We start from the raw sequence: 19,173 nt of genomic DNA on the forward strand, positions 1-19,173 counted from the left end.
CCTTCAACGTCAGTATTGGCTACTCTGACAGGCAGCGGCTCTCCAGGGTCTCAGACAGGGGTCTTTCACATCACCTACTTGCCCGGTCCCTTTAACTGGAGATGCCGGGGGATTGAACCTGGGACCTTCTGCCTGCCAAGGAGAGGCTCTACCACTGAGCCACGGCCCCTCCCCACTTTAGAGCCAGGAAGGAGAGTCAGCACATGAACACAGGAAGCTGACTTATACTGAATCAGACCCTTGGTCCATCAAAGTCAGTATTGTCTACTCAAACTGGCAGCGGCTCTCCAGGGTCTCAGGCAGGGGTCTTTTACATCACCTACCTGCCTAGTCCCTAGCTGGAGATGCCGGGGGATTGAACCTGGGACCTTCTGCTTGCCAAGCAGAGGCTCTACCACTGAGCCAAAGCCCCTCTCCGCTTTAGAGCCAGGAAGGAGAGTCAGCACACAAACAGAGAATGCCTTCTACTGAATCAGACCCATGGTCCATCCAAGTCAGTATTGTCTACTCAGACCGGCAGCAGCTCTCCAGGGTCTCAGGCAGGGGTCTTTCACATCACCTACCTGCCTAGTCCCTTTAGCTGGAGATGCCAGGGATTGAACCTGGGACCCTTCTGCATGCCAAGCAGAGGCTCTACCATTGAGCCACGGCCCCTCCCCTGAAAAGGAAACGCAAATAATCAGGAAAAGGAAATGCGCTTGGTTTTAGCTGCCCTCCCCTCCTCGCCAGCCCTAAAGAAAGCGTGCCTCTGCATTTAAATGGAAAAGTTGTGATGGATTTTGTGGGTGTGTAAAGTGCCCTCAATTTGCAACCAACTTATGGCAACGAAGTAGGGTTTTCAAGGCAAGAGCCTAACAGAGGTGGTTTCTGCCATTGCCTTCCTCTGCATAGCCACCCTGGTATTCCTTGGTGGTCTCCTATCCAAGTACTCGCCAGGGCTGACCCTGCTTAATTTCTGAGATCTGACAAGATCAGGCTAGTCCGGGCCATCCAGGTCAGGGCGCAACAGATTTCAGATACTTATTAGTTCTTTCCCCCCCATAAAGAACCAACATCCTTCCTGTTTAAAACACACACGCTTAAACCGTTGATTCAGGCTTTGTTTGGCTTGGGATTCGCTTCGCCAACCAGGGTTGGATCGGCCATTTAACTCCCAGGGAAATTTCCCGGCGGGCCGCTGCCCTAGAGGGCACAAACCGGCGTCACCAAGCTAGAGCCAACTTTGCCAGAGCCCACTTGCCTCAGACCTGCCGTGGGTGACAAGACACCGATTGACTTTCCCCCCTTGGCTGCCAGGTTTGGGGAGGAAGCGACAGGTCAGCTGATGCCCCTCATTTGCACTACCTTGCTCCAAGACCGCTTTCGCTTCCCAGCCCAGTAGCACTCCTGTGCCTCTGGGAATCAGCGTGCCTCTGAGCATGTGCAAAGTTCCTTTCCTGCACGGCTGAGTTTATCATAACCAGTCCCTGATAATATGTAAGTTTCCCCCCCACCCCCTGGGCCTGCCATGGACCTGTGCGTCAAATAATGGGGCGTCTATTTGATTTGATTGATTTTATTGTCTGGAATATTTGGTTTTAAACTGCAATGGAATTATTATATATTGTATTATGCCTGTTGTATTATGTATTACGTTTTAACGGTTGTTGCCTGCTCTGAGGCCGGCTTCGGCCGGGATAGAGAGAGGGATGTAAATCTAAACGAATAAATAAATAGTTAACAGTAAATGCAGAAGTAGCAGCAGAATGGCACTTTTTATTATTAGAACGGGCCAGAATGTCATAAAGTGTTAAACAAGTTTTCAGATTCCCCATAACTTTTTTCTTTTCTTTTTTCTTCTTCTTCTTTTTTTTTGCAGGCTGGATATACAGTGAACAAAAACCTGAAGAGGAACGCCTGAAACCTGCTGGTGAAGGCGGTGTGGACGTAATGAGCTGGTGTTGAGTGCAAAACAGATTGCAAAGATACACCAAAACCTGCCTGGGAAAAGAAGCAAACAGCTGCCAGTCTCCTGCTGAGAACATAAAAGCCAGCACTGAATCAGGTCCCTCGCCAATCCCAGTCCAAATATGTAACCGAGCAGGGGTTCCCAGCGCGTTCCTCGGAGGTCTCCCATCCAAATACGAGCCAGGGTTGAGGCTGAGAGCGTGTGGCTGGCCCGAGGTCACCCAGCAAGCTTCCACGGCGCAGGTGGGGATTCGAACCCGGGTTTCCCAGGTCCTGGTCCCCTGGGCTGTGGCTCAGTTTGTAGAGCATCTGCTTTGCATGCAGAAGGGCCCCAGGTTCAATCCCCGGCATCTCCAGTTAAAAGGACTAGCAAGTAGGTGATGGGAAAGACCTCAGCCTGAGACCCTGGAGAGCAGCTGCCGGTCTGAGTAGACAATACTGACTTTGATGGACCGAGGGTCTGATTCAGTAGAAGGCAGCTTCTTGTGTTCACCTTAACCTCTACACTACGTTGGCTCTCTAGCAAAGATTCACCTTGCTATCAGGCAGCTTAATGTCAGGTTCTGCATGGACATATCCTCTGCCTTCCAGCCAGGGCTGCACATGTTATAAATAACGACATTTTTTATCCTGAAGGCTACCCCCCCCCCCAAAAAAAACATACCAGTGGAAAGCTCTAAAACTAACCATCTCAGCCCTCAGAACATAAGGACATTTTCACACACGTCTTGGAAATCGCTTTAATTATCACCTCGGGCCTCGGCCGTTATTTGCGTTTCCTCGGTTGACAAGTGAAAACGTCTCCCGCTTTCACGTCCCTTCTGCCTCTTCCTCAAACTGCTGTGGGAAAGGACTTACACACCCGTTGTCGCTCGCGCACACTTGCCCGGGCCTGCATTTCTGCAGTTTTATGCCAATAAAATTAGGAGGAAAACAGGTAATTCAGGTAGAGCCCACCTTTTCTCGGGCGACACCCAAAAAGTCATGGACGCTGAAATGGGATGGGAGCAGCGGTGGTGCTAAGCCATTTGGGATTTTTTGTGCCTGCCCAGAAGCAGGACAATCGTGAAGATCTTTTCACACCACTGAGATATAGCCATCACAGAGAGCGTTGACTCTCGAAAGCTCATGTGCTGAAAATCTTGTTCGTCTCTAAGATGCTACTGGACTCGAATCTAACTAGATCCATCAAAGAAGGTCTGGGGTGCTCTTTCTAAATTGCCTTTCAGGGTGCCCCCAGAAGTCAACACACAGCAGTAGTCAAGCCTCGATGTCAGCAGGCCGCCAATGGGGAGCAGCTGTGGCTCAGTGGTAGAGCATCTGCTTGGCATGCAGAAGGGGCCCAGGTTCAATCCCCGGCCTCTCCAGTTAAAGGGACCAGGCAAGTAGGTGATGTGAAAGACCCCTGCCTGAGACCCTGGAGAGCCGTTGCCGGTCTGAGTAGACAATACTGACTTTGATAGATCAAGGGTCTGCTTCTGTATAAGGCAGCTTCGGGTGTTCATGGTTTTACTTATGTTCTGGGGAGGGGCGATGGGTTCTACATAGTTGGGAGACTCCCCAGGGATGCAGAAAAAATTGTCTTTGTGAGTTAACCTCAAAAGCCTTTCTTGCAATGAGGGAATCTTGTGTGTTTCCCGTTTCTCAGTAGGACCACTTTAAGCTTCCCCTAGGGGAGGGGCTGTGACTCAGTAGCAGAGCATCTGCTTGGCATGCAGAAGGTCCCATGTTCAATCCCCGGCATCTCCAGTTAAAGGGACCAGGCAAGTAGGTGATGTGAAAGACCTTGGCCTGAGACCCTGGAGAGCCACTGCCAGTCTGAGTAGACAATACTAACTTTGATGGACCGAGGGTCTGATTCAGTAGGAGGCAGCTTCTTGTGTTCAACTACGTCGAGGCTAACAAGATGACCTGTGGAACAGAAGAGGCGGTTTACAAAGAGCATCCAACTACATGCCGGTTTCCCTCTTCATCCGAGACGTACAAAAATAGGCAGTCGGTAATTATCCTCCGTGCACAAACACTGATTAAGTGGTGGCACTCCTCGCTTTTGAGGAGCGTCATTCCACTCCGTCTGCTGCTTAGCAATTTCGCTTCTTGTGCAAGACGTTAACTGTTTGCCCCGGAGAAACAGCGCTGTACAGACCAATCCCTTAGCCGAGAAAAAAAAAGATAACCACAGCCCCCCCTTATCATCTTTGCCTCCCTTTCCTCCAAGAATGTTTTAAAATTGTGCACTGCCCCTCTGACTGGATTGCCCCAAAGATGGCAAAAACCCCAAGAACACACTGTCTGCTCTGCGTCTCTCTTTTTTTTTCATGCCTCTTGTCCACTGGCAAAGGGAGGGCTTGAAAAGTCAGAGCACCCACAAAGGATTCCCTAAAGCTGTTCTACACGTGACACCGGGCGTGCCACGGACTGAGCTCCTGGCGTTCATTCAAAATCGTGCGTGGCTGTGAGCCCTGCTCACATTGCCGCGAACGTGCATACGACCTGCATGCACGTGTGTACACCTGTTTGGAAGAAGAAGTGTTGGTTTTTATATGCTGACTTTCTCTACCACTTAAGGAAGAATCCCGGTTCTCCAGATCAGAGTCCACCGCTGCAAACCACCACTCTTAACCACTATACTACAATGGCCAACGAGCATTCATGTTTACCAATGAAAGAGCCAAGGAGCATTCACTTTACCGCAGATAGGAGTGGGCCGAGGCTGGAAAAATATTGGTTTTCTGACGGCCACCAGATCCCACATTAATAACCAAACTACGTAGGAGTTATGTGATTGGAACCCCAAGTGCAGTATTTGACACACACTCCCAAAAAATAGATGCGGGGGAAATAGATGCACATAGACTGGAGACACCGTGCTAAGAAAGGAAGAAGAGTTAGTTTTTATATGCCGATTTTGTCTACCTTTTTAAGGAGAATCAAACCAGCTTACAATCTCCTTCCCTTCCTCTCCCCAAGACAGATGCCTTGTGAGGTAGGTGGGGCTGAGAGAGTTCGGAGAGAACCGCGACTGCCCCAAGGTCACCCAGCTGGCTTCCTGTGCAGGAATGGGGAAGCGAACCCGGTTCTCCAGATTACAGAATTCATGAGTTGTTTTCTGTTGCTTAAGAAGGTCGGACCAGAACCAACGGGTTAAAATTAAATCAAAAGAGTTTTTATCTAGACATCAGGAAGAACTTTCTAACCATTAGAGCGGTTCCTCAGCAGAACAGGCTTCCTTGGGAGGTGGTGAGCTTTGAAGTGGTATAGAAATCTGAGGGTCTCAAGATTTAGGTACCCCTAAACCTGCCCCTGCCCTGACCTGGATGGCCTAGGCTATCCTGATCTCATCAGATTTCAGAAGCTAAGCAGGGTCAGCCCTGGTTAGTATTTGGATGGGAGCCACCAAGGAATACCAGGAATACTGTGCAGAGGAAGGCATTGGAAAAACCACCTATTAGTCTCTTGCCATGAAAACCCCAAAAAAGGGGTCGCCATAAGTCGGCTGCGACTTGACGGCACTTTACGCACACACACATTATATTAAGCAAAGCTACCTTTATAAAATCCTTTTTGACCTCGCAGGGCTGTTGTGAGGATAAAACGGAAGTGGAAGCAAAGAAAACAGCTCTTACCGTGAGGATGGGAGAGGACCAAGGAGAAGAGCATCACTTACCAAAGAGGAGAGGAACCCGGGGGGGGGGGGGAGAAAAGCCCGCCTATTTGAAAACAAGCTGGCATATTTTCCAAATAGCACTCGAGTGACTCATGAATCCCTAAAGGGACTTACGAGCCCCGACACCCTCTCCCTTTCCTTCGCCAACGAAATGCCATCCGTCAAAAAGACATTGCCGGCTTCACGGAGAAGACAAATCTCTTGATGCAAACACTCAGCAGCAATTCTATGCGGAGTCATTCGGGTCCAGGCATATTGGTTTCAACGGGCTCAGCTGACTTTTCTCAGGATTTCACGGGCGGTTCTTGCAAATTTTTCAGACAGGAGGCGAACCTCAAGCAGGATGTACTAGTAGTAATAATAAACTTTTGTAACGGCTTTCAGTGTGCAACATGTATTGCACGCATCCTGTTGCAGTCTTCACAACAGCTCTGTAAGGTAGGCCGCTATTATTTCTCCATGCTTCATAGAGCATACTCAGTCCTCAGTAGGTCATTAAAAAAAAAATTAGCTTTTCCTTTGGTTTGCAAAGCCGTATTTTTCAGAAGGTCGGACCAGAACCAAGGGGATGAAATTAAAGCAAAGAAAGTTTTCGGCTAAACTTTAGGAAGAACTCCTTGACTGTTGGAGCAGTTCCTCAGTGGAGTAGGCTTCCTCGGGAGGTGGTAGGCTCTCCTTCTTTGGAGGTTTTTAAGCAGAGGCTAGATGGCCATCTGTCAGCAATGCTGATTCTATGAGTTTAGGCAGATCATGAGAGGGAGGGCAGGAAGGGATGAGTCAGTGCTCGGCCCTCATGGCCATTTCTGACATGCCCAGGGTATTGCCAATTGCCACTTTGAGGTCACAAAGGAATTTTCCTCTAGGCCAGATTGGCTAGGGATCCTGGAGTCCTCCCCCACTCTGGGCATAGAGCAGGGGTCACTGGGGAAGCGGGGATAGGTAGGTGTGAATTTTTTTGCATTGTGCAAAGGGTTGGACTAGATGACCCTTGAGGCTAGGGTTGCAAACCTCCAGGTACTAGCAGATCTCCTGCTAGTACAACTGATCTCCAGCTGATAGAGATCAGTTCACCTGGAGAAACTGGCCGCTTTGGCAATTGGACTCTATGGCCTTGAAGTCCCTCCCCTCCCCAAATCCCACCCTCTTCAGGCTCCGCCCCAAAAACCTCCCGCCGGTGGTGAAGAGGGACCTGGAAACCCTACTTGAGGCGCCTTCCAGATCTATGTTTCTATCTTACCTGGGCAGGTCCCCAAATATATAGACCCCTCCCTTGCTGTGGCCTCATTGTGTGGCTTTTGTGATTTGTGGGGGGCAGTTTGCCAGTCTATTATTCGACACAGTGATAGCGATTAATATGTGGAGGTAAAATATAAGTCACTCGTCCTTCACAACCCCTTTGGCGGTCTTCTATACTCCAAAACATGTGCCCTAAAACGTCAGCGCTCTGAACGTCTCCCCTCACACAAAAAGCTCGTCCGCCTTTAGCGATGGCCTCAGAGTTATGCCGTCCTAGGAATCCAACCCAAACCTTCAGAATTCTTCTTTTTCCGGCCACTCCAATGGCATTTTTACAGCCTTCGCAGACGGACGACAGGTCAACCTCGGAGACTCGCACATTGCCCAATGGGAGCAAAATGAACTCATGCTCTTGGTAGGTGATGCCGTCAGTTCTGGATGGGGGGGGTCACTTTGACTGTCGTTGGGGAAAGAAAACCATCCTCTGCTAGCCCCATTTCTATGTGGAGTGTGCATTTGGAATGAACCAAGCACGCAACTTACTGGGAGAGTAATGCAGACATTTTCCATCCAATACGTAGATCTGCCGTCACAACTTCAATAGGATTGATATTCCATTTACACGACGTATTTTTAATACTCCTTAGGAGCGTTGTGAAGCTCAGGACACCCTTAGGAACATCCCATGCGCGACAAACAATTCTTTCCCTGCGGATTGCCTTGAATTCTTTTTTAGGTTGACAAAGCAAAGAAACAAAAAAACGGTACATGTGTGCTTTGTTGTGCTTTGCGCTGGTTGTAATAAATTGCATTTGCTACCTTTTCTCAGTCTCTGGGAGAGGGGCGTAAGCTCTAAATGACCCACGCGCTTTGTTCTCTATGGAAGCACTGCCAGGGATGATGCCCCGGTTCATACCAAGATCAAGTCAATTCATGCCATAGTATTCCCCATGACTATGTATGGGTGTGAAAGCTGGAAAGTAAAGAAAACTGACAGGAAGAAAGCTGATCCCTTTGAGATGTGGCGCTGGAGGAGAGTTTTATGGATACTGTGGACTGCCAAAAAGGCAAATCAGTGGGTTCCAGATCAAATCGAGCCTGAACTGCCCCTAGAAGCTAAAACGACCAAGGGGGCTATCATACTTTGGTCACATTATGAGAAGTCAAGAATCACTGGAAAATAATGCTAGGAAAAGCGGAAGACCCAACGTGAGATGGACTGACAATCAAGGAAGCCGAGGCCCTCAACTTGCTAGACCCAACGTTTAGGAGGACAGTGATTCATAGGGTCATCATAAGTCAGAAGCGACTTGACGACACTTAACACACAAAGAACTGTGTTGATTGTACAACGACAAAGGCCTAGCGAGGTGCCCGGCATCACATTTCATGGCAGTTGTCCGTCCTAGCCTGCCGGTCTGACACGCTAATCTTCGTTTTGGGGTCTTTCTTGTATTCTTATTGGTTGTCTACTCTGCATTCTCATTGTAAAGCCGCTCTGAATTCTTCTGGCAGTGCTTCACGCTTAACTTGCAGTGTTTTCGCTTCAATAAATGCATGTAAACACCTGGTGCTTAAATTGTTAACTTCTTCCTCACCTGCACTGTTGTTCAGTGTAGGGGTTACTGCACTTGTATTCCCAGCAATGTATTAAGAGTTTGAAAATGTTATAAAAAATACTGTTCGCAATTTCTATGTATTCCCAGCGATGTATTAAGAGTTTTATAACGTTATAAAAAATACTGTTCGCACTTTGTTTGGCACCTTTAACTGTGAAGACGTCTTCCAAACATTTATAAGCCATGGTATCCAAAAACCGTTTTAAAGCGATGTTTTTTATAACGTTTTCAAACTCTTAATACGTCGCTGGGAATACAAAGTGCAGTAACCCCCTAAGTTACCACAGTGATCTTGACATCTCTGTAAGGTAGGCCGGTGTGGACGAAACCCTTGTCAGGGATGCTTTAGGCTGATCCTGCATTGTGCAGGGGGTTAGACTAGGAGGCCTGTCTGGCCCCTTCTAACTCTGTGATTCTATTATTCTCATCATATTGCAGATGGAAGAAGACTTGGTTTTTATATGCTGACTTTCTCTGCCACTTAAGGGAGAATCAAACCAGCTTACAATCGCCTTCCCTTCGCCTCCCCACAACAGACACCCTGTGTGGTAGGTGGGACTGAGAGAGTGTGACTTCGTGTGTAGGAGTGGGGAAACCAACCCAGTTCACCAGATTAGCCTCCGCCACTCATGTGGAGAAGTGGGGAAACACATCCAGTTCACCAGATCTGACTCCCCCACTCCAAACCACTGCTCTTATCCACTACACCATGCTGGGAGGGGAAGCCAAGGGTGAAAAGCATTTGGTTTGCCTAAGGAGGTCATGGCAGAGGAGCAATTTCAGCCTGGGTACTCCTTGGATGTGCCCTGACCTGGATGGCCCAGGCTAGCCTGATCTCGTCAGATCTCAGAAGCTAAGCAGGATCAGCTCTGGTTAGTATTTGGATGGGAGACCAAGGAAGCCCAGGGTTGCTATACAGAGGAAGGCACTGGCAAACCAGCTCTGTTAGTCTCTTGCCATGAAAACTCCATAAGTGGTTGCAATAAGTCAGCTGTGACTTGACGGCACTTTACACACACTCCTCGGATGTAGTTTGTTCTCTGCGCCGCTGCACAGCTCCAACTCTCACAGATTTTAGCCCCACCAACTTTACTACTATTTTATTTTATTCATTTGTATCCTGCCTTTCTCCCCAGACGGGGATCCAAAGTGGCTGACGTTGTTCGCCACTCCTCCATTGTATCCTCACAACAACCCTGTGAGGTAGGTCGGGCTGAGAGTGTGACTGGCCCAAGATCACCCAGCGAGCTCCCATGGCACGAGTGGGGATTCGAACCTGGGTCTCCCAGATACTACTCCCAGCACTCTTAAGCACAATGCCACACTGGCTCTCAAACTGCTACTAGCAGAAGAGGGCACCCTGATTCTAAATTTAGGAATAAGTTGCAACCTCAAATTGAGGGGAAGATTTCTAATAGGCCTATATTGGGTGCCTGGATTCAAGAAAAAAATTGTGTTACCTCCTGTATAAAAAATGCATAAGAGCATTTGGCATATAGGAGAATCTGGACTGTGTATGCAAAGCCTATTGCTGTTCCTTGCATGAGTGATTGCTCGATTTAAATTCACCATAGCAAGATTGAGATGTATATTTTTAGGGTCTGTCAATTCTCCTTGGTAAATCTAATGCATGAAAATAGCTCGTTTAGGACATGTGCGTGTTGGCTCTTTCCCACTGAATTTTTTTGCATATCCTTGTGGTGAACATTGTTTTGTGATGGTCTCTGGCCCAAAGTTCTTACCCGACACCTCTGCTGTTCAACTGGAACAAAATCTGACCAGTTTAAACTTGATTCCTCCAAAGTCCCATTGTTTACAATGAGGTTTACGTCCATCTAACATGAGCAAGGATGCTAAACTACTTGTAATGCTTTTAGGTGTGACATTTTCTCCCAAAGTATTGGCATAACGGCATTAGATGTGCATGCTATATTGGCCACTCCACATTGTGAACATTCTCTTGCCCAATTAAAAATCCTTGCCCAATTAAAAATCACAATTAGAGTGGGCGCAGTTAATAAATTATTCTTTTTTAAAGAGACCATCCCCTCAGCCACAATTTATTTTGGGGTGCTACCCCACAAATAATGAAACACAGAACTAAAACTGTGTGCATGGGAAAAGAAGCCAGAGAGCAAATAAACGGTCAATACTTTTTTTTACCTTTGCGTTATTTGAAATATCAGTATCATATCACTGCTCGGAAAAATCCCACTATATTCTTTCTGATAAATATATGGCGGCTTTGCATCCGATCTGTATCGCATTCTTCAAAACAAAATACGCCGGAGCCTACACAAAACAAATAAATATTTAGTATGCTTGCAGCTTACATACAATAACCCCAAAGAACCACACAGCACAATAAAGTTTGGAACCCCGAGAATCACACCTGCAAAACACAGGAAAGCTGTCTTAGAATCATAGAGTTGGAAGGAACCACCAGGGTCATCTAGTCCAACCCCCTGCACAATACAGGAAACTCACAACTGCCTCCCACACATACACCCAGTGCCCAGAAGATGGCCAAGATGCCCCCCCCTCCCATGAACTACCCAAGTTCATAGAATCAGCATTGCTGACAGATGGCCATCTAGCCTCTGCTTCAAAACCTCCAGGGAAGGAGAGCTTACCACCTCCCGAGGAAGCCTGTTCCGCTGAGGAACCGCTCTGTTAGAAAATTCTTCCTAATGTCTAGAGAGAAACTCTTTTGATTTAATTTCAACCCGTTGGTTCTGGTCCGACCTTCTGGGGCAACAGAAAACAACACCATCCTCTATATGACAGCCCTTCAAATCCTTGAAGATGGTTATCATATCCCCTCTCAGTCTTCTACATTTTTCTTAAATTGTGCCTTGTTTTAGGCTAGACTGCCGATCCATCCCTAGGTTGACTTACTACATTTCTATCCCGCTTTTCCTCATTGCTCAAAGAGGTCAACAATAAAACAAGCAAACCAAAAGTCAGCTGGAAACCTGACATATTAAAGCATTAACCCGATGAAATGACTGCGACAACCAAGCCAGGAAAAGGCTTGTCAAAGCAGCAACAACCCTACAAACGCCTCTAAGTGTCAATAATTGAGCATCACCTGTGGCTTATCTTAACGATGTTGTATGGGATTGTTAAATTGGCTTTATTTATACTGAGATTTTATTGTCTTCATTTGATATTATGTTGTTAGCCGCCTTGAGCCCGTCTTTGGCTGGGGCAGGATAAAAATGAATTAATTAAATTAAATGGGGAGGGGCTGTGGCTTAGTGGTAGAGCATCTATTTGGCATGCAGAAGGTCCCAGGTTCAATCCCAAGCATTTCCAGTTAAAGAGACTAGGCAAGTAGGTGATGTGAAAGACCCTGGAGACTGACTTTGATGGACCAAGGGTCTGATTCAGTATAAGGCAGCTTCATGAGTTCAAATAAATAAAATTAAGATCCGTCTGGACTCATATGTAGAGAGGCAGTCCTTCAGGTATGAGGGACCTAGGGTATTGTGTTCAGTTTTGGGCACCACAATTTAAGAAAGATGTAGACAAGCTGGAACGTGTCCAGAGGAGGGAAACAAAGATGGTGAGGGGTCTGGAGACCAAGTCCTATGAGGAAAGGTTGAAGGAGCTGGGTATGTTTAGTCTGAAAAGGAGAAGACTGAGAGGGTATATGAGAACCATCTGGCTGTCATATAGAGGAAGGTGCCGAGTTGTTTTCTGTTGCCCCAGAAGGTCGGACCAGAACTAACGGGTTAAAATTAAATCAGAAGAATTTCCATCTAGACATTAGGAAGAATTTTCTAACCGTTAGAGCGGTTCCTCAGTGGAACAGGCTTCCTCAGGAGGTGGTGAGCTCTCCTTCCCTGGAGGTTTTGAAGCTGAGGCTAGATGGCCATCTGTCAGCAATGCTGATTCTATGAACTTGGGCAGCTCATGGGAGGGGGGGCATCTTGGCCATCTTCTGGGCACAGGGGGTGCGTGGGGGAGGTAGTTGTGAGTTTTCTGCACTGTGCAGGGGGTTGGACTAGATGACCCTGGTGGTCCATTCCAACTCTAGGATTCTAGAGTGTAACCCCCCCCCAAAGAAACCCACCCTGAATGAGATTTGGAGGCAAACAGCTGGCCAGTGCAGCCATTGTATCGTTGCCATCATACGGGAAGTTCTGGTAGCGCCTACACTCCGTTCTGTCTACACTGAATGGCAATCTTGTTTCGAGAGAGCTGGGATTTCCTGGTGCCGTTCCCCAAGACCCTTCTCCCCGGAGATCCTTGGGACTCGGAATGTGGTAATCTATTGAGCGGCAGCCTTCATCCACACGTGGAGTCACATGCTCCATTTGAACACCCTGTGGCCAGTGGCAAGGCAGATATGCCATCCCATGTTTCCAGGGATGCTTACCAGCTCCGCATCGTGCTCGAGCCCAATGTCATGATGCTCCAGCTCCTCATCCCGGAACTTCTTGATTATCTGGGATAAGGAACAAAAATGGAAGATGAGCACCTGGCTAGGCTGAAGAGGTTCTTGTAGGCAATGCGTGGCAGATGGGCATACCCAGGCCACCGAAGCATTGTTTCACAACAAACTCTGGGTCTCAGTCTTTGGACTGTTCAAAGTCCCCTCTCCTGAATACTGATTACGTAACTCACTAATGCTGTGAATGATTACTGCTTGCCAAGCTAGTTCTCCTGTTTACCAGGCAGAATGTTTACTCGAAACTCTGTGTAAGGATGGAATGTCCCATTGTCTTGTTACTTATTGATTCTGCTACCCATTGTCTTTGCTGCTTAATAAAACTGGGAGATCGCTCGTGATGAGGTGGATCCGATCTCTAGCAAATCAAGGCACAGTGTCTGTGTCTTCCCTTCACTAGGCTAGTTCCAAGATGCCCAAAGACACATTTTTGTACACGGCCGCTCCCCTCTTCTTCTTTTCCCTTGCCGACGGCTGCCTCCTTTCGGCCACCGACTCCTCTGCCGTTTGACCTCCATTTTTCACCTTTTAATGTGGATTTGGTTGGAGCAGGGTTGTCATTTGCCCCCAAGTAACACCCGTCAGTCAAAAACCAATCTTACTGGACAGGCGGGCAATGCCCCCAGCACATGACAGACCATTTCGCTTGGCACCGTGGGGCCCAATCTTTCTGCCCAAGCCACCAAAGCGCTGGCAGCACCATTGGATCCACAGTATGGGAAAAGGCAGCTGGCACAGCTTACGCCTGGTCTTCCCCTCCCGGGCCTGATCAGCCACTGGCTGAGGCCAAGGGGAATCCATGAGATGCAAGCGGCACTAATGCAGCATGGATAGCTCGGCCCATGCCTGGCCAAAGACAATCTCTCCCCCCCCCCCCCCCGTTATCTGCAGGCACACCAACATCTTCACAGGTGGGTGCTGGTTTTTTTTCCAGCAAAGGCAGCCTTCCCTGAGCTGTCCACTCCCAAGTAACTTCCAAAAAACTATTAAAAGGCACCTCTAGTAATTCTCTGTACTTTTCCAGATCTTCTTCCATCAGTGTCCGGATCTGGTTGTTGTAGTGATGGGATATGCTCTCCTCCACAGCCACGGTGCATGCCATGGCGCCTTTTTTGCCGAGCAAGGCGGTCCCTGCGCCTGTTTTAAAGGTATTTAAATCAGGATGGGTATCCCTATCTAATCCATCCACATGTTTGAATTTTTAAAAGGAAAATTTAAAAAAATCTCCAGCCTCACCTAGCACAAACCCCGCCACATTCCAGAAAGGCAGCAGAACAGTGGGCCGGACTCGATACGCGATCAGTAACTCGTTGAACTTTTTCAAGTGCTCTTTTTCCTGATCCCACATGTGCTGTTGAAAAAGAATAATCACAGAGGGAGTAAGACAGCCGAGAGATTGGGAAAAGGCCAGCAACACATGCTCACATCAGTGACAAAACAGTATTGTGGCTTTTAATGCGAGCTCTTGATTCGTGTGCTCAAGCAACCACTAAAATTCCCCTGGAGAGCTCACGGTCAAATACATTTTGGTTCCATCCTTCACCCCGATGAGCTCAAGGCAGAGGACACATTTCTCCCTTCCCCATTTTGTCTGCAAAACACATTGGGAAGATTCAATTAAATGCCTCTTGCACCTGTGCCGCCTTCCTTACTGAAGCATTCCAATATTATTTATAGATCTGCTGAATTAATATTACACACCTTATTGAATTTGCTCTCTGTACTCTTTCTGGGTTTCTTTGCATATCTTCCCCTTCTTTATTTTTAGTCAAGGAAAAGAGAGCACCGTGAAGTATTTATGCAGATTATGCTGAAAAATATCAACTCTTGGAAGGAGTGTTTTTTTGAGGAACCTAATACGATCTGCGAGGAGGGAAGGCAGCATGGTATAGCCCAATCTTATCAGATCTCGGAAGCTAAGCAGGGTCAGCCCTGGTTAATATTTGGATAGGAGACCACCAAGGAATACCAGGGTTGCTATGCAGAGGAAGGCACTGGCAAACCACCTCTGTTAATCTCTTGCCATGAAAACCCCATAAGGGGTCGCCATAAGTCGGCTGCAACTTGACTGCACTTTACACACACACACACACAATATAATCTGCAGAGGGCCACTCGGAGCATTAAATTCCCACATGGATGCCGACGTCCCTTTGTTCTGATTGACTAAGCCCAACGTCTCTGAAGCACAAGTCCTTATAAAATTCCCAATTAAAAATGAAGAGGCTTAGCTCAATTGTAACATGGAACCACGGCTTATTTTACATTTTTGAAACCAGGATTCCACTTCCTTACGATCATTTAAATCCTGGTTTGCCTGGACAAATGCTGATTCTATGGCCTTTAATCCAGCCGAAAAAATCTCTGTGGCCAGGCTCCAGTGAAAATGCCACTAGGGCGGCTCCAGTGAACAAACCAGAATGCTTACATTGATAAATCACATTAAACCACATTTAAGACCTTAGTAAACCAACATCAAGCCTTGGTTTCAGAACCTAGTTTGAAAAATGTTAACTGACCAGTTAGCAGAGCAGCAAGTATTCGGACAATGACACTTAACTACGGTTAGTTGAACCACGGTTTTGTATTATGATAAAGCAACATGGAAAGTCAGTTCTCTCAAGCTTCGCCGACTTTAACACGTTGAGAACGTACAGGCCAGAGATACGAACCCGGATCACTGGACCAACTGAAGTCCGACCTAACACTGCCATCTGGCCGGCATATATGCGGTTCGCCCCATATTCTCCTGCGTGATCCACTCTGATGATGCGGTCGATAACAGGTTTGTTGATGCTTTCAAAGGCCACTCTAGTGCTACGAAACCTGTAAAAGGAGTGTACCGGTTGCAAACCCCATCCTCTTCTTGAACCTGGCATAGAGAAAAAATTAAGAGAAACAATGAGATTTCTATCATAGTTTGTTGTGACTGAGGCTGATTTTAAAGAGTAATCTGCAATCATAAACAGATGTAGATCGCTAGTCTGCTCATTTTGAGAGTAGCCCTGAGCTCATGAACCGCTTTAGAATCTGTCTGCCTTTATGACAGTATGATTGACATGCAGGTCAGTATCATGAAATCAGTGGGCTCAGGGGTGCCTCATCCCAACACACTTGGAAGGGAGACCACCAAGGAAGGCTCTGCAGAGGAAGGCAATGGCCAACCACCTCTGCTTCTCCCTTGCCTAGAAAGGCCCTTGCTGGGGTCACCGTGAGTCATTTGTGACTTGATGGCACACAATTATTATAACTAGTATTATTGGGCCATATTCTGACATCACAGGAAGGAAGGTGGCATGGTATGGCCCGACCTCGTAAGCTAAGCAGGGTCGGTCCTTGGGTGGGGGCCCACCAGGGAAGGCTCTGCAGAGGAAGGCACTGGAAAACCACCTCTGCCTCTCACTTGCCTTGAAAGCCCCTTGCTGGGGTCGCCAGAAGTCGGCTGCGACTTGACCCCGCTTTACAGCCACATTTGGTTTCCTGTCTTTCTCCCCCAAACGGGCCCCCCGAAGCAGCTCGCATTGTTCTATTTCATCCCCACAACCCTGTGAGGTAAGCGAGGCAGAGGGTGTGTGACTGGCCCACGGCCACCCATTGCTAGGGTTGCCAGCTCCAGGTTGGGAAATGCCTGGAGGTTTTGGGGGTGGAGCCTGTGGAGGGCAGGGTGTGGGGAGGGACTTCAGTGCCATAGAGTCCAATTGCCAAGGCGGCCATTTTTTTCTCCAGGGGGGGAGCTAGCACCTGCAGGTTGGCAACCCTAACCCTGGCTCTCATTGAGAGGCGAGATTTCATTCCAGCTTCAAGGCCCAGAATTCCTCCCGTCCTACACTGCAGGGGTGGGCGCGCGCGGCAGGCCAGAGGCGCCAAGGTGACCCAGAAGGGCAACATCCGGGTACTCAGGCGGGGTGGCCAGCGCGCGCTCCCCCCCCCCGTACCTTCCCCGCAACAGAAGCGCCGGCAATGCGCGCGCAGCCCCTTGCCAGCCAGCGCCGCCGCCTCTGCCATCCCGGCCGTTTATTTGCCGCTCGCGCGTCGCGCCGCGATGACGTCAGAGTCAGCCGCCACGCATGGGGGAAAAAACCCACGTGCGTCCCCCTTACAGTCTCAATGGACACTTCCGGCTTCCTTTGGACACTGAGCGGAGGAAGGAGGAGGGGAAAAAAAACAGATCTAGGGAAATCCACAGTGGGTAGCCGAGTTAGTCTGTCTGCAGTAGTAGAAAAGGGCAAGTGTCCAGTAGCACCTTAAAGACTCACAAAAATATTTTCTATAGTAGAAAAGGGCAAGAGTCCAGTAGCACCTTAAAGACTAACAAAAATATTTTCTATAGTAGAAAAGGGCCAGAGTCCAGTAGCACCTTAAAGACTAACAAAAATATTTTCTATAGTAGAAAAGGGCAAGAATCCAGTAGCACCTTAAAGACTAACAAAAATACTTTCTATAGTAGAAAAGGGCAAGAATCCAGTAGCACCTTAAAGACTAACAAAAATATTTTCTATAGTAGAAAAGGGCAAGAGTCCAGTAGCACCTTAAAGACTCACAAAAATATTTTCTATAGTAGAAAAGGGCAAGAGTCTAGTAGCACCTTAAAGACTCACAAAATATTTTCTATAGTAGAAAAGGGCCAGAGTCCAGTAGCACCTTAAAGACTAACAAAAATATTTTCTGGTAGGGTATGAGCTTTCGTGAGCCACAGCTCACTTCTTCAGATACAGCTCGAATGTGAATCCATCTGTTTTCCTCTTCTTAAAGACAGATGGATTCACATTCGAGCTGTATATGAAGAAGTGAGCTGTGGCTCACGAAAGCTCATACCCTACCAGAAAATATAAGGTGCTACTGGACTCTTGCCCTTTTCTACTAGATCTAGGGGGAAAATGACAGAGGGAAGAGACTCGGTTCACTGGCGTAGAGCGGGATGTCCTCACGGGAAGCGCCTCACCTCGCCCCGTCTCTAAAGGAGGCTCCAGAAAAGCTAGTTATGCGTGTGAGACCTGGGTTCGAGTTCCCACTCTGCCATAGAGACTCGCCGAGTGGTCACATGAAGCTGCCTTAGACTCACAGATGTAGCTGCCTGATACTGAACCAGACCCTGGGTCCATCAAGGTCGGTATTGTCTACTCAGACCGGCAGTTGCTGTCCGGGGTCTCAGGCAGGGGTCTTTCACATCACCTGCTTGCCTGGTCCCTTTAACTAGAGATGCCAGGGATTGAACCTGGCACCTTCTGCGTGCCGAGCAGAGGCTCTACCACTGAGCCACGGCCCCTCCCCTTAGCAAGGGCTCTCAGGTAGGGGTCTTTCACATCTCCTACTTGCCTAGTCCCTTTAACTGGAGATGCCGGGGATTGAACCTGGGACCTTCTGCATGCCAAGCAGAGGCTCTACCACTGAGCCACAGCTTCTCTCCCTTTTGGGTGACTTTTGGGCACTGGTACTTCCGACTTTCAACCGGAATTTGATCTGGTGCCTGCCGGTGCACATTTGCTCAGGCTCTTGCGCGCGTTCTGCCGCAGCTCCTCCCCGGCCCCTCCTCGCCATTGGCTGCCTCGGACACGCCTCCCTCGGGAGGGCCCTGCCCTCATTGGCGGGGGCGCGCGTCACTTTCTCCCGGCCGTTGCCGTGGAGACCGCGACGCCACTGGCAGCGCCAAGCTGAGGGCCGGCGGGGCGCAGAGAAGGGGGCCGATGGCGGCGGGCGGGGGCTCGGTGTCGGCTCGGGCCTTGGCGCGCTCGGTGGCCCACAGGCTGTAAGGCGGAGGAGGGAGGCTAGCTGGGGCGGTGGGGAGAGGTTGACCGTAGGCAGTTCATGAGGGAGGGCCTCTTGGCCCTCTTCTGGGCATGGGGTAGGGGTCACTGGGGGTGTGTGTGTGGGGGGGAGATAGTTGTGAATGTCCTGCCTTGTGCAGGGGGTTGGACTAGATGACCCTGGGGGGTCCCTTCCAGCCCCATGATTCTATGAATAGGAATTCAAATTAAACTTTATGTAAATCAAATTAAACTTGATGTCAATTAAACTTGATGTCAATTAAATTTACATAAAATTACATGTACACCGTCGTCTCTTTGCGATGGCGCTGCACGTACGGCGATCGCGAGGGACGGAAGGGGACAAGGTCGTCAAAAAATTATTATGGATCAGATACGTGGCTTTCTTTTTCCCCGTAGAAAATATTACATCGACGTGCAGAGGAAAGAAAACTCCTTCGATTCATCTGGATTAATCAGAGATGGGATGGGAAGCGCCAGCTG

At 48.5% G+C, this 19,173-nt stretch overlaps 1 protein-coding gene across 1 annotated transcript; it reads right to left on the minus strand.

Moving 5' to 3' along the window:
- Positions 1-10,840: 10,840 nt before the first annotated feature.
- COQ7 (coenzyme Q7, hydroxylase) lies at positions 10,841-16,930 on the minus strand. Its single transcript, XM_056866601.1, has 6 exons — positions 16,861-16,930; positions 15,598-15,797; positions 14,162-14,276; positions 13,923-14,062; positions 12,854-12,922; positions 10,841-10,861 (listed from the first exon to the last, which is right to left on the minus strand). Exons 1-6 carry the CDS (start codon positions 16,928-16,930, stop codon positions 10,856-10,858), a joined length of 600 nt encoding a protein of 199 aa, XP_056722579.1. The 3' UTR covers positions 10,841-10,855.
- Between the last annotated feature and the right edge of the window lie 2,243 nt (positions 16,931-19,173).

Source organism: Euleptes europaea, chromosome 21 (assembly GCF_029931775.1).
Source record: "Euleptes europaea isolate rEulEur1 chromosome 21, rEulEur1.hap1, whole genome shotgun sequence".
In the NCBI taxonomy this organism is placed as follows: Eukaryota; Metazoa; Chordata; class Lepidosauria; order Squamata; family Sphaerodactylidae; genus Euleptes; species Euleptes europaea.

Bases quoted from the DNA above. Each gene is read 5' to 3' on its own strand.
- COQ7 (XM_056866601.1), bottom strand. From the start codon at position 16,930: ATGGCAGAGGCGGCGGCGCTGGCTGGCAAGGGGCTGCGCGCGCATTGC. The intron at 14,277-15,597 runs GTTCGTATCTCT...CTTTTTCAACAG, and splicing joins CAGTTGGTCCAGTGATCCGG to CACATGTGGGATCAGGAAAA. The intron at 12,923-13,922 runs GTGCCTTTTAAT...TCCTTATCCCAG, and splicing joins AGTACAGAGAATTACTAGAG to ATAATCAAGAAGTTCCGGGA.